Below are 14,160 nucleotides of genomic sequence, written 5' to 3'. Positions count from 1 at the left end.
TAATGAATGCATCTCTGGGTCTGGTGGCTCGCACCAAGACCCCGATCCTCCTCTCTGAGAGGAATCCAGCAGATGGAGAGCTGAGTCCTGTGCGCATCAGGGACAGGGTTTGCCCCCCTTGGTGGAGCTGAGCCCTGAGAGCCGATATTGCAGCTTTTTTAAGCAGATTGAGCTCAAACTTTCTCTGGCTTACAGCATTTTCCACCCTGGGGAAGCCAGCACGGATCTTGCTGGATAATTGCTCGGGTGAGTTTGCAGAAAGCCACAGCTCCTGAGCAGAATTAATCATTTGTCACCCTGGGAAATAATTACACACGGTGGAGAAGGTCTCATTAGCAGCGCAGTCCAGCAGGCGATGCACGCCACAGCATGGCACATGGCTGGGACGCACACCAGGATGGACATGAGGACAGACATAGGGATGGATGGACGCTGGGATGGGCAGGGGGAAATGTGTCTCCCCCCCCCCCTCCCCACCACCACCACCACCAGTCCCAGACCTGTGGCTGCTCCCTCCCATGAGCTCACATCCTGCACCCGGTTCTTTGTGGCAAAGCACTCGGGGATGAGGAAGAGGCAAAGCGCCTGCTCAGCAAGGAGAGATCTCATCCTAATTGGGAACAAATGTTCCTCGCCGGCTCAGCAGAGCAGCTCCTTCACGCTGCCCAAGGAGCCACTGCTCTGCCTGTCCCTCCTGCCCTCTGTGTCCTGATGGGGGGGGGGGAATGGAAAGGACAGATCCAGGGACAGCTGGCATCTGGAAGGGAGAGGGGTCAGGGCAAAGTGGCAGCAGGGCACAACCCTTATCAGCCATCAGAGAATCCCCACCTGCTGCTCAGCCCCCCCACTCCTCACCCCAGGTGATGTCATGGCCCTGCCAGCCCATCTTATTGTCCCAACAGCAGTGGCCCCATGGGAATCTCGTCCAACAAGCAAAAATCCCTTGGCCACAGGCAGTCCCCAGCTGCGTCCCCATGCCCAGCTGTGCTTCTTCCTCCTCCTCCTCCTCCCCCTGGGGCCCTGCTTGAAGCCACGTAGCAGCACCCTGTGCCAATCCCAGTGGGGGCTGCGAGTCTGTGTCACCCCCAGACCTTCTGCCACCAAACAGCCACCCCAAAGCATCCTGCAGAGGGAACCATGTCCCCATCCTGGCGGTCCCAACCCCAAGCATCCTCCAGTGACATTGCCCCCATTCTGACTCCAAACACCCCCCACAGACACACAGATGTCCTCATTCTGAGGCTCCCAGCCAAGTACCCTGCAAGGACACACGCATGCCCCAGTCCCAAGTGACTCCTGATCCTAAACACCCCAAAGGGGAAGGGGTGCAGCAGCACCTTCCCCTGGGCAGTCCTTCATGCAGACCCCAGGCAGGGCAGGAGGGCTGTCCACTCCTCGGGGAGCCCCATGTTTAGGGCACCCCATGGAGTCCCAGGGGAAGGTGGGGCACAATGGGGAAAGGCAAAGCAAAGCTCTGGGATCAGCATCGACACTGGGATGCCTTCAGAGGAGGAGAGAATTTGGAGCTGAGGGAAAAGCGAAAGGACAACGTGCCCAGCATGAACAGAAGAGGATGAGCAACGGAAACGCATCGCCCCGATTATCAGCCTCTAATTAGCAACAACGTCTTCCCTGTGCTCCCTCCTGCCTTCTGGGCTGGGGGAACCCAACGGGGCTCCTGGATGGGATTCCGCCTTCACCCTCCATCTCCCCCCGCCCTCCATACACCCCAAATGGCGGAAGGACGGTGGCTCGTGGACGCAGTGCCCGAGTAGCCCCATGCACCGCAGGGCTCGCGGTGGATCTGGATGGCTTTGGCCAGCAGAGGGGACTATTGCTCGCCTCTTTCTTGCAGCGGGGCGGGAGCTCAGTGGAGACGACGTGGGACAGCTGGGAGGGGACGCTGATTCTTTGCAATGGAGGGGGCAGCCCAGGGACCCTCCCCACCGCCCCTCTAGGAGTGGGGGGCGTGGGGGGTGGGAGTGTATCCGGGAGAGAAAGAGCTGGCACAAAGCCTCTCCCCGATTATTTCTTTTCCGGCCTCTTTTGTTCTCAGACAGCTCCAAGTTGGAATTTCTAAACCCTCCTCCCCACCCCTAGAATAAATCAACTGGAAAAGAAAAATTAAAAATCAAAAATAAAGGATGCCCGCTGGGCTGGCTGGATAGAGGGCTGTGGAGCTGGGGCAGGATTTATGCCAGAGCAGTGCCTCTGGCTGAGCTCAGATCTGCTCCAGACGCTGAGATGCACTGAGAGTGCACAGAGCATCCCCACAGGGCGTCTCCTCCCCGGGACTCCAAAGCCCTCGGTGGTGGCACCGTTTGGAGCAGTATAAAGAGCCCCACAATCTGGCACTGGGGATGGGGGTTTGCCCTTGGAAAACCCCAGGTAAAATTCGTGTGAGCCTCTCTCCGTGCCAAGCTCACTTGGTGCTCTGTTTGATTTTGGGAATTAGCTGAGCTACAGATGGCACCAAGCCCCGAGGCGCAGGGTGCAGTGTGCTCTTCGGGAATCCCAGCTGTACATAAAGGGGAAACTGAGGCACAGCAAAACCCATCCCTGCCCTGAATGAATCGACTGCCCCCACAGCATCCCCCCAAAGCGCAGCTCCTCCCCAGCGTGGCGCGTTGCCATCCCCACTCAAGCACTGCCCAACATCCCAAGGGGACAGAGGGGGATGGGGCACAGGGACGGCGCTGGCAGCAGCTGTGCTGGCTGTGGAAGGGTTAACTGCTCCTCTGCTCGGGTCTCAGAGGCCTCCCACTCACCCGGCGTGAGTATGAATAGCTGCGTTCGCCCGCGCCGGCACCGCTCTGCTGCCTTCCTTCTGCCGCCGCGATGCTGAGCATGGAGGGCTTCGTGGGGGCGAGAGCTCTGGGTGAGGAATCGCTGCAGATGTGGGACCTCAACAAGCGCCTGGAGGCCTACCTGGCCCGCGTTAAGTACCTGGAGGAGGAGAATGAGGGGCTGCGAGCTGAGATTCAGAGCACCAAGGAGAGCCCTGCCGGGGACCCACGCAGAGCCAGGTACGAGGAGGAGCTGCGGTCGCTGCGGGATGCGCTGCATCGCGCCTTCACCGAGAAGTGTGCGGCCGAGCTGGCCAGGGACAACCTGTATGAGGAGGTGCAGCATGTGAGGAGCAGGTGCCAGAAGGAGCAGGCAGCCCGCGAGGAAGCCAAGAGGCAGCTGTCCTCCAGCAAGAAAGAGCTGGAGGAGGAGAGACGGGCGCAGATCTGGCTGAAGGAGAGAGCTGTGCAGCTGGAGAAGGAGGTGGAATCTCTGCTGGAGGTGCACGAGGAGGAGAAAGCGGGGCTGGACCAGGAGCTCGCCAGCTTCTCTCAGAGCCTGGAGGGCTTCCGTTGTGCTCCGGTGGCATTCCAGCCTGTGGAGGTGGAGGACTACTCCAAGAGACTGTCAGAGATCTGGAGAGGGGCGGTGGAGACCTACAAGGCAGAGGTGGCGCAGCTGGAGCGTGCACTTGGCCAAGCCAAGGAGAACCTCTGGCAGGTGGCAGAAGACAACCAACAGAGTCAACTGCAGCTGCGGCACCTGGAAAAGGAGCTGGTGGGGCTGAAGGTGCGGAAGGAGATGCTGGAGGAGAGCCTGGGCCAGCAGTGGCAGGAGCAGCATGGAGAGGCTGAGAAGTTCCAGGTGGGGAGAATGGGGAGCTTGGGGGGCTCGAAAGCTGGGAGGGATAAGAGCAGCCCCCCGGGTGGGCTGCAAGCCCCAGGGCAGCAGTCATTCCTTCCCATTTCTGCTGCCACTGCCTTCGGGATGGATAAACTTCATCCGACTTAGCCACAGCTGCAGGCAGACAGCTGCGAAAGTAATTCTGCAGGGGAAGTTGTGGCGGGAGCAGGCTGGAAATGCAGCCCCAGCTCATAGCTGGAGCTAGAGACCCCACGCAGGGAAGGGTCCCTCTTTGTTCCCGGTTTGAGGATGGAGAAGGGGATGCCACAGCCATCCTCTCAAAGGATCCCTCCTTCCCAATCTGACATCGCACGGCCCCAATCTCCCCCGCCTTCCCATCCCTCCTCCAGCGGCTACATCCTTCTTGCTTTTTTCCTCCATTCCTCTCCTTGCTCCCTTGAACCCTCTCCAACTTCCCCATGTGAAAAGCAAGTGTCCCTCCTCCCTGCAGCACCCTGAGCACCTGGGCACCCCCAGGACACCCATCTCTGACATCCCCAAGGAGAACCGAGGGCACCTATGGGTGACAGCGAGAGCCGCCCCAAGCAGTGCTGGGGTTGGATGGATCCAGGGTCCCCATCCCCACTTCTTGTCATGCAGCAGGCGGTGCTGGAGTGGAGTCACAGCTGCTGACCCACATCCTCCGGAAGAGGACGGAGTGCTTAATTTCCCATGGGACAAAGAGGGTCAGGACCAGGAAGAAGAGAAATGATGGGGGGTGGTGGGAAAGGCACAATCCGGGCAGAAATGTGCCACCAGAGCTCCCTCCCTTTCTGGGGAGATCAATCAGGTTCCTGACCCTGTGCTTCTCACCACAGCTGGCCATCGAGGCCCTGGAGCAGGAGAAGCAGAGCCTGCAGGTGCAAATCGCCCAGGTGCTGGAGGACAGGCAGCAGCTCATGCACCTCAAGATGTCCCTCAGCCTGGAGGTGGCAACCTACAGGTGAGGTCTCCTTCACGGTGGCACTGCTCCCTCTGGGGACACAGAGTGCTCCCACTGTGCTCCCGTGTGCTCAGAGCAGGGTGATGCCCCAAATCTCCCCTTGCAGCATTACCCAACCTGGCTGGACAGAGCTGTAAGAACTGCTGGGAGACTCTGGGGCTGAACCCTGCAGCCCTCAGTCCGCTTCCAGCCCTTCCAGATGGCCCCAGACAAAGGCAGGCTCGCAGAGGACTGGGGGTACGATTAGCATGAGAATAGGGGCTGTCCCCAGCGGAGGGGCCTCCCCGGCAGAGCATGATGTCACCCGGTAGTGAGGACACCAAGCTGGGGATGGGGGGATGGGAGGGGGCCCACAGAGCAAGGAGGGAAGAGATCCTTGGCAGGCAGTGAGGGGCTGCCCCCTGGGATGCTCTACCCCCCCACCTCACAACCAGGTGACACAACAGTTCGGCCCCAGAAAAACCACCCACAGACATGTTATGCTTCAGTTTACCTTTGAAGCATCCCCCTGAGTTGCACAGGGACTGACTTGATTTGGCAGCTCAGCAAAGATATCACCCCCCTTCTCCCCCCCCCCCTCCCCCCCTTCCAACACCTCTCCTTACAGGACACTGCTGGAAGCAGAGAGCACCCGGCTGCAGATGCCTCCCGGGGAGTTCAAGCTGGCCAACAGCCTTAGAGGTAAGGAAGGGCCAGGGAGCAGAATGATTTTCCTGGCAAGGGTTGGTCAATGTGATAGGAAGGTGCTAACAGCAGGCTCTGGTCTTGCTGGCACCTCTGTATAGAGCAGATAAGGGCTTATCTGCTTCTTCACTTCTTTTTTTAATTCCTCCCCTGCATGAGGAGCCTGAGCAGGGGACCTCAGGCTCGGCAGCAGGCTGAGCATTTCCTTTTTTCCTTAAATATATTGAAAAGCTGTCACCTGCACACATCCCCACAGCGCAAGCCCACTGCATCTCTGACCCCACTGCTGCAGGCAGAGCAGAGCATCCGTCATCCCATGAGGTACCCCTGGCAGCATGAGTGCTCTGCAACACTCAGGGGAGGAATTTCTCACTTCCCAAGAAGTGTTTAAAAATAGGAGAGGGGTCAGCAAGAGGGGAGAGAGGAGCTGTTAGGCTGCAGTTGGGTGATCTCTGCCCCAGCCCTTGGGTTTTGGGCTGTGCTCCCCCACACTGTGCTCTCCCTGCTCTCTGCAGATGTCAAGCTGGAGGTGAGCAGCAGCAAGCACCGTGCCAGCCTTGCTGCCTTCCCCCGGCCCGAGGGGGTGGCACAGCTGTGCAGAACCCCCGGTGATGCCCTCAAGGCGCTGACTCCCAAAAACAAGAGCTCCAGTGCACAGGAGTTCCAGAAAATCAACTCAGTCCTGCAGGCACCGAGGAGCTGGGAGCCTGCTGCCCCCAGCCACGCTGTCCCAGTGCTGTCCCCTGTGCCAGGCAGTGGGGGGGCAGAGAGCCCAGCCCATGAGTGTGGGGCTGGTGAGGAGTCCCCCATGCAGAGCCCACTGAGTCCTGAACAGCTGGTCAGCCACGCACTGCAGGATGCTCTCAAGGAGATGCAAGATGACGCTGAGGCCAAAGAAGTGCCCAAATTCAGTGCTACCCAGAGTACCAGGGATGGGGATCTTGAAGACCCCATGGAGGAGGAGGCTGCAGGAACCCAGGAGATGGGTGTTGAGGGTGGCACCGTGTCCCCACCTGGGCTGCGTCTCTGCAGCAACGTGCCCACATTGCTAAGTGCCACCCAGAGTGATGCGGAGAGCCGGGAGGAGAAGTGGGAGGAGGAGAGGAGTAAAGAGGAGGAGATGTTGAACCCACTGAGCTCCACGGAGAGCCAGGAGCCAGGGGGAGAGCCCTGGGGAGGAGACACAAAGGGGTCCAGGCTGGAAGTGGGCAAGGAGGACATGGAGGCCACCAGCATGGAGGCTCTGCATGTCTTGGAGTACAAGGAGCAAAGGGAACCCTGGAGCCCTTCCAGAGAGGATGAGGAATGTGAGTTCCCAGATCAGGAGAGGGAAATGCAAGAAGAAGGATCCCTGCAGACAGAAATCGAAGCTGCTTGTGCTGTCCCTGTGGGGAGCCACCCAGTTTTGCCTGCGGGAATCCACTTGCAAGAGGACTTTGTTGAGACAGAGCTGAAGTCTGAGCACCAGGAGATGTCCCTGCGTGAGCTGGGTGCTGCTGCAGGGGACGAAAGGGAGCAGGAGGTGTGCCTGGAGATGAGCGCCTCTAGCATTGAAGGGGCCATGCCAGCAGCAGAGGGCTCATCAGAGTCTGGAGAAGACACTACAGGAAGGGAGAGCACAGGCAGAGCACAGGATGATGAGGGAGAGGAGGAAGATAAAGGAAGGGAGGCATTAGGGGGAGAAGACCCCCAGGCAGGGGAGGCTTTGGGAGCCAAAGAGATAAGGCAGGAGAGCATGGGCTTGGAGGAGGCTGAAGGCATGTGGGAGGAATCTGTGGACATGTGGGAAGAACATAGAGACCCCCAGGAGGGACATGGGGACCTGCAGGAGGAGAAGGAGGACCTGGGGGAGGAACACAGGGACCTACAGGAGGAGCATGGGGACCTGCAGGAGGAGTACAGGGACCTACAGGAGGAGCATGGGGACCTGCAGGAGGAACATGGGGACACCCAGGAGGAGCATGGGGACCTGCAGGAGGAATACAGGGACCTGCAGGAGGAGCATGGGGACACCCAGGAGGAGCATGGGGACACCCAGGAGGAGCATGGGGACCTGCAGGAGGAGTACAGGGACCTACAGGAGGAGCATGGGGACCTGCAGGAGGAATACAGGGACCTGCAGGAGGAACATGGGGACACCCAGGAGGAGCATGGGGACCTGCAGGAGGAGTACAGGGACCTACAGGAGGAGCATGGGGACCTGCAGGAGGAATACAGGGACCTGCAGGAGGAACATGGGGACACCCAGGAGGAGCATGGGGACCTGCAGGAGGAATACAGGGACCTGCAGGAGAAGCATGGGGACACCCAGGAGGAGCATGGGGACACCCAGGAGGAGCATGGGGACCTGCAGGAGGAGTACAGGGACCTGCAGGAGGAACATGGGGACCTGCAGGAGGAACAGGGGGACACCCAAGATGAGCATGGGGACACCCAGGAGGAGCATGGGGACCTGAAGGAGGAATTCAGGGACCTGCAGGAGGAGCATGGGGACCTGCAGGAGGAGTACAGGGACCTGCAGGAGGAGCATGGGGACACCCAGGAGGAGCATGGGGACCTGCAGGTGGAGCATGGGGACACCCATGAGGAGCATGGGGACCTGCAGGTGGAGCACAGGGACACCCAGGAGGAGCATGGGGACCTGCAGAAAGAGTATGGGGACACCCAGGAGGAACACAGGGACCTGCAGAAGGAACATAGGGATCTGCAGCAGGAGCATGGGGACTTGTGGGAGGAACATGAGGTCTTGAAGGAAGAACAGGAGGACCTGCAGGAGGAACATAGGGATCTGCAGGAGGGGTCTGGAGACCCTCAGGAGGAACCTGGGGAACCTTGGGTGCAGTGTGAGGAGCAGGGCTCTGCAGAGGATGGGCTGGAGCAGGAGATGGTGCTGCAGCCAGGAGAGGGGGCACAGGGCAGGGAAGAAAATGACATTGACCAAAAGCAGCAAGCACAGGACTGGGAAGAGACAGCGGAGGATGAAGAGGAGACAGAAGTCAATGCTGTCACATCCCAAGAGCCAGCCCAGGTGGATGACAACACACACGCAGAGGCAGCAGAAGATGAGGAGGGAGATGTCACATCACCAACAGCAACGGAGGAAGCTCAGGAGGGTGAGGATGACAGAGATGCTGGGAGCGAGGTGAAAAGCCAGCAGCAGCCACAGGGCATAGTAGGACAGGAGGCTGAGCCAGCCCCAGGGCAAGAGGAAATCAGGTATGGGGACACTGGGGAGGCACCAGGGGACCCACAGGAGCCAGCTGAGGCGCTGGAGGTGCAGGATGAGGAGCTTAGCTCGGAGCCCATTGAGAGAGGCAGCCCAGACACTGCAGTGCTGCAGCAGGATCTGGGCAGTGGGGTAGAGAGTGATGAGCCCATGAAGGAGGACATTCAGTCAGAGGATGCTCAGTTGGATGAGCCCAAGCCATGCAGGATGGAATTAGAAGACACGCTGCTCAACAGCACGCCGCTATGTGCACACAGCGGGGAGGTGCTGGAGTCTGATCCAAACCCTCCATCCAGTGGAGGGGATGGGGAAACAGAACCTGAAATGGCTCTGGAGGAGGAAGGGGAGCTGAGAGGGAGTGATGAGGCAGCGGTTCATGCAGAGCCAGAGAGCTGTGAGGAGTCAGGGATGGAGCTGAGCTCTGCGCCAGAATGCACCGAGGAGGAGGAAGGGTACTTCATAGTTTCTGCTCCCAACCAAGAGGAGTCCAGCATCGAGGAAGCTGAGAACTCAGAGGAATTTGAAGAAATTAAAGTTGAAGCAGAAGAAGACAGAAAGGATGAACTAACAGTGCCTGCAGAAGCCTCTCCGGTGCTAGAGGATGAAGGGCACTTGGAGCCACTTGGGGGGGAAGCTGAAGATGTGAAAATGCCCACGGGAGAACTGGAGATACCAAAGGAGGAGGATGAGGAGGATGCAGGGCGTTTGGCTGCTGAGCTGGAGGAAGGACTGGCTGTGTCCGTGGATGAGGGGCTGTCTGAGGGGCGCACTGATAAGACCATCCTGGGTGATGAGGGCCTGGGGGAGGAGGACGTGCAGGATAGTGACAACTCCCCAGCCCCTGAGACCTCCAACACTGACCCCTCCAACGTTGACCCACCCCCAGGCACCATGCTGGAGCACGGATCTGGCATGGAGGCAGCTCAATATCTCCCCGATGTGCCCACACAGATGCCAGTGGACATCATGAAGGACTCGGATATCCTGGAAATAGTGGAGCAGGCCCTGGAGTTCAATCAGGAGCTGGTAATGGGAGCCAAGCTAGCCAAGGATGGGGAGGGGGATGGTGACACACAGCTCCCACAGGAGGAGGAAGGGGGGTCCTCACCCACTTCATCCAGTGATGAACAGCCAACGGTGCAGGAGGCGGTGGCAGAACCGGAGCGCACCAAGAACGGGGAGCAGAACGGGCTGCACCGGCAGGCCAGCCTGGAGGACCTGGCTGAATTCACTGAGGAAGGGCTGAATGGCATCACCCACCCTGAGGAAGCCCCTGCTGCCCACACTCTGCCCTTGCCCAGCAAGCACAGTGGGGCTGAGCCTGTCCCTCCGCTGTCTCCGCTGCAGGACCAAGTCCTGCACCCAGAGCAGGAGCCCTGGTCCTCTGGGGAGGAGTGATGGCGGTGGGACCCCCACAGCCCCACGACAATCGGACACCTCCCATAGCACTGCCTATGTAGCACACCTGTTTCCCTTTGGTTTGTAACATGTTTTGTGTGGGTTTTGCCTTGTTGAACGGATGTCCGGCACACGGCAACGCAGCTGAGTGAGGGGCCGCATCTTCACACCTCAGAGCAAGGAACCGAGCTCTTTCTCTGCCTCCAGATCCCACACTTGTGCTGGTTTCAGCCTCATTTTGTACCCCAGGTATTTAATTTAAAGGCTGCGTCTCCTCCTTCCCCATTCAGCCCAGCCAGGTGCACGCAGTGTGATTTCCATACAGGCTCACCTTTGTGCTGCACACTGGGATGTCCATCCCCAACCCACCCAATGCTCACAGCGCCGAGCCACGCCGGATGCATCCGCTGCATTGACACTAAGTTAATAAAGCATCGCCCTCCCACTCTGACCTGCCGTATCCCTGCTCTCATTCCTGTGGAGGGGGGGAGATGGATGGGGGAACCCATGGTTTTCGGGCATGTGGGGGTGCGGGGAGGATGTGGTGGTGTTGAGGCTGCTTACCCGTATCCCCAGCCCTAGGGATGCTGCTGGGCACAGAGTTGCATGGAGCAGGGGGACGGGTGCCAGCCCACCCCGACCCCATGCCAACACATTCAACAGTGAGACAGCAGAAAGCAGCTGCTATTGCTGCCTGAGCCGGGCACGCTGCCCACGAGGCTGCCCAGTACCCAAGCATCCCAACCCAGCCAAGGCACGTTGCTCCGGCCCCGATGGATGACACATCACCTCCTCTCCATGTGGCACCCAGAGGGGGTCTGAGAGGGGTGGGCAGTGGGGGTGGGTGCCAAACTGATCCCCGGACGGCGCGGCTCAATGCCTCTTTTGTGCTTTGGGCATGAAGGAACGCGCCGACGGCCAGAGAATGGGTGCCCTTATGTGGGCAAAGGGCTGAGTCACGGTGGGCAGGGGATGAGGGGAACCGGGTGGCATTGGCATGCAGCACTCAGCGCTGTGCTGCTCACCCACACGCTGGGTTCAGCCCTCCGTGCCCCTGCCAGCACCGCGCGGAGCCAGGCTGCGATAAGGACCCTGCGTTTATCTGCCTTCGCTGCACAAAGCCCCCGACCCCCTCCCCTGCCCACAGGCGATGGTTTCCTTTTAAGGACAAACTCGAACGAAGCGATACCATAAAAAAAATAAAAATAAAAAATCCCCTCTGATTAGTTTAATCAGGCTCTGAGCCTGTGTTCAATCAGCCCCTGGCCCACAGCCGGCCCTGCGGAGAGGCCTGGGCAGCATCACCCGATGGCGGCTCGGTGATCCGCAGCGCTCCCCCCCCCCCCCCTCCATCCCCAAAAGCTGTGGGGATGCTGTGGGGTGGGGGAGGTGAAGTGCCGGGCGATGCGGGGGGCGGCATTCCTCCCAAAATTAATACGCATTCCAGGCAGCCCAGTGCTGACAAAGAGACGAGGGGGGACAGATGGTGGGGGCAGCTCCCTCCTCACCCTGAGGAGGAGGAGGAGGAAGGGTCAAGGGCTGGGGGTCACTAGAGGGGTGGAGATGTGTGGCTGCGGGGCACTTGGCTGAAAGCAAAGCCCAGCCACACTTGACCGGAGACAGCATAAAGTGCAAGAGTGGATGTCCCCAAATGGGACATGAGTGCCCCCAAAGTACCCCCTTTCTAGGGTACCAACCCCATGGGGATCCCCGTCTGCACACCCATCGCCCCAGGGCAGGGATCACCCCATGCCCATCACCCGTGGGAGCACATATGCACTCTGCCAGCCAAAAGTCACTGGAGCAAAGCAGAGGCCACCACCCGCCTCGTTAAATCCAACCAGCCGAGCACATCTAATCTAATCTGGGGGGCAATGGGGCTTTTGGGGGGTGGGGAGGGAGGTTGGCTGTTCAGGCCTGACCCCTGAAAACTGCTCACACACTGTAAAGGACGGAGTGTGTGAGCAGCACATGCAAGGGCTGGTGGGCACGGCATGGGCAAAGCATGGGCCACTGTGCTGGCAAAGTGGATGCTTTAAGAGTCTCGAAGACCCCCTCAGCCTGGCCCCCTGCCAGACAATTACGGGTTTTGTTTCCTTTAAGGCTGGGCAGAGAGGGAGTTTTCAATGGAGCCCACACAAAACCTCCCTGTGGGATGAGCCCAGCACCAGGAGGAAGGGGGGGGGTTTGGAGGGGGGGGGGGGGAAAAGCGAGACAGGATGACCTCAGCGATGACTTCACTGTGCTCACAGTTCCCAAAAAAATCGCAGAAACCTTATAAGGAAAGGACTAAAAATACACTCGGAGGGGTGCAGGCAGCCCCCACTCCTCCTCCCCAAAATGGATGCTCCATGCAGGCAAATAGGAGACACATGGGGGATGCATGGAGGGGACAATCGATGGGGGCACGATGGACTTGCAGAGAGAGGCAGGCTGGTCCCCAGTATGATGCCATGGATTGGGCAGCAAGTTCCCCCAGCCTGGCATCATCCCCCCTTACCGTGACCACTCCATCTGTCCCTTCTCAGCACCCAGGGACGTGCTACCAAGACGCCTCCACCACCCTCTCCCTACCTTTCAGTGGGGTCATGTGCTGCCAGGAATAGCTTCTGCTGGCTATAATAAGTGCTGCCCTGGTGTCAGGGGCTCACCCAGCTGCTGGGCCATGACCCCCCGACAGCTGCTGCCAAATCGGGGTGACGTGGATGCCTGTGGCCAAGCCCAGGGTAGGAATGTGCGCCTGGAGCCATCCATCAGTGCTACAAAGCATCCCCAGCCTCAGCTCCAGGGTGATGCAAGCCCTGGGGCCACGCATCCCCATCCCCTGGTCCTGTGATCCCAGCTCAAAGAAGAACTCACATGCCTATCCCTGTGCCTTTCTCTCCCCAAAACTCTCTGATGTGCAAAAATGGCACGGTGAGAAGGACTGAGAAGGATGGTGCCCATCGACCCCGCTGCTTATCACCACTTCAAACGCCGCTTCCGCCTGCCTGCAATCAACTTGGCACCAGAACAACTCATGCAGGATGTGGCATGAAGCCTGTGCCCTGTCATTAGCGGGAGCGAGGGAGGAGGTGTGGAGCAGGAGCGGGATGGGACAAGGGCTGTGGTGAGGTAGCAGACACGTGAGTGCTGGTGCTGTGCCTCAGTTTCCCTCATCCAGCTACCTCAGGATAGCCATGGGGGCTTTAGTGCACCCGGAGCTGACTCACACCCGGAGGAAACGCTGACAAAGCAGCTCCTTCCTCACTGGGGACCGGCATGCAGGTGGCACGGGACAAACAGGGCTCTTCAGGTGGCCAGAGCTGAACCTGGGGCCAACCTTCCTTTGGCCAGATCCCGCAGACACAAAGCTGATGCCCACTGCAGCTTGGGCCATGGGTCAGAGCGGCAGACTTTGGCAGGGGTCATGCTGCTTGGGACAGGATGTGACTGCATCAGCCCTGAGTCACCACAAGCAGCTGACAGAGGAGAAGTGGCCCCGTGAAGGTCCCACAGCTCCAAGTCCCAGATAGCTCCCACTGCATCCCTTATCTTGGGACAACGTCCCCAGTTTGGGGGCCACATCCCACCTCTGCTTTGAAGACCGCATGCCCGCTTAGGGCACTGCATCCCTTGTGCAGCTTCTTGCTGTCAATCAGCTGCAGCATCGCTCAGGAATTCAGCGTAAATCACCCCCCTCCCCCTTATTTCGGGCAGGTGGGCCAGGGGTCGCTGAAACCCCAGCACAGTGACAACTGCCCGGTGGGTTTGGATTTCACAGCAGAGGGGCTGGTTAGGGATTAACGGCCCATGGGGACAGCAGCGGCATGCCCGACCCCTCGGCTCGCCCGGAGGCTGCTGCTGCTTTCCCAAACATGGCCAGGGGCTCGGGGAGCCGCTGACTGGGCTGAGCGGGGCAGGTGGAACTGCCCCAGCCCCAGGCTGTGGCACCCGGGCACGCTGTTCCCCCCCCCTCTCTGGGCTCACGCCTGCATGGGGAGGAAATGCCTTTCCCCTGAGCGAGTCCCGGCGCTGAGAAGCGGGGAAGGAACTGGTCCACGTCCCCGTTGTGCTGCAGGTGATGGAGCGGCTCCCACTACGGGTAGGGGCTGCAGCGATGGGGTCTGCGCAGCCCTACCGCTGTGCTGCTAAGGAGAAAACGATGCCGTCGGTGCTCCCCCTCCTGAAAGCAATGGGACAGGAGCGTGTGTGTGTGCGTGGGACGGACAGACGGACG

The 14,160-nt window shown here is 59.7% G+C and overlaps 1 protein-coding gene across 1 annotated transcript; it reads left to right on the top strand.

Annotated features, from left to right (window-relative positions):
* Positions 1-2,690: 2,690 nt before the first annotated feature.
* Positions 2,691-10,373, top strand: NES (nestin). The gene is made up of 4 exons (XM_048929386.1): positions 2,691-3,651; positions 4,509-4,633; positions 5,241-5,314; positions 5,833-10,373. The coding sequence occupies exons 1-4, from the start codon at positions 2,839-2,841 to the stop codon at positions 9,939-9,941; spliced, it is 5,121 nt and encodes a 1,706-aa protein (XP_048785343.1). The 5' UTR covers positions 2,691-2,838; the 3' UTR covers positions 9,942-10,373.
* The last annotated feature ends 3,787 nt before the right edge of the window (positions 10,374-14,160 follow it).

This window comes from Lagopus muta, chromosome 29, assembly GCF_023343835.1.
Source record: "Lagopus muta isolate bLagMut1 chromosome 29, bLagMut1 primary, whole genome shotgun sequence".
Taxonomy (NCBI): Eukaryota; Metazoa; Chordata; class Aves; order Galliformes; family Phasianidae; genus Lagopus; species Lagopus muta.
This window is presented reverse-complemented; position numbering and strand designations above follow the sequence as displayed.

Coding starts and splice junctions, on each gene's coding strand:
- NES (XM_048929386.1), top strand. CDS start 2,839: ATGCTGAGCATGGAGGGCTTCGTGGGGGCGAGAGCTCTGGGTGAGGAA. Junction 3,652..4,508: donor GAGAGGCTGAGAAGTTCCAG/GTGGGGAGAATG, acceptor TTCTCACCACAG/CTGGCCATCGAGGCCCTGGA. Junction 4,634..5,240: donor CTGGAGGTGGCAACCTACAG/GTGAGGTCTCCT, acceptor CTCTCCTTACAG/GACACTGCTGGAAGCAGAGA.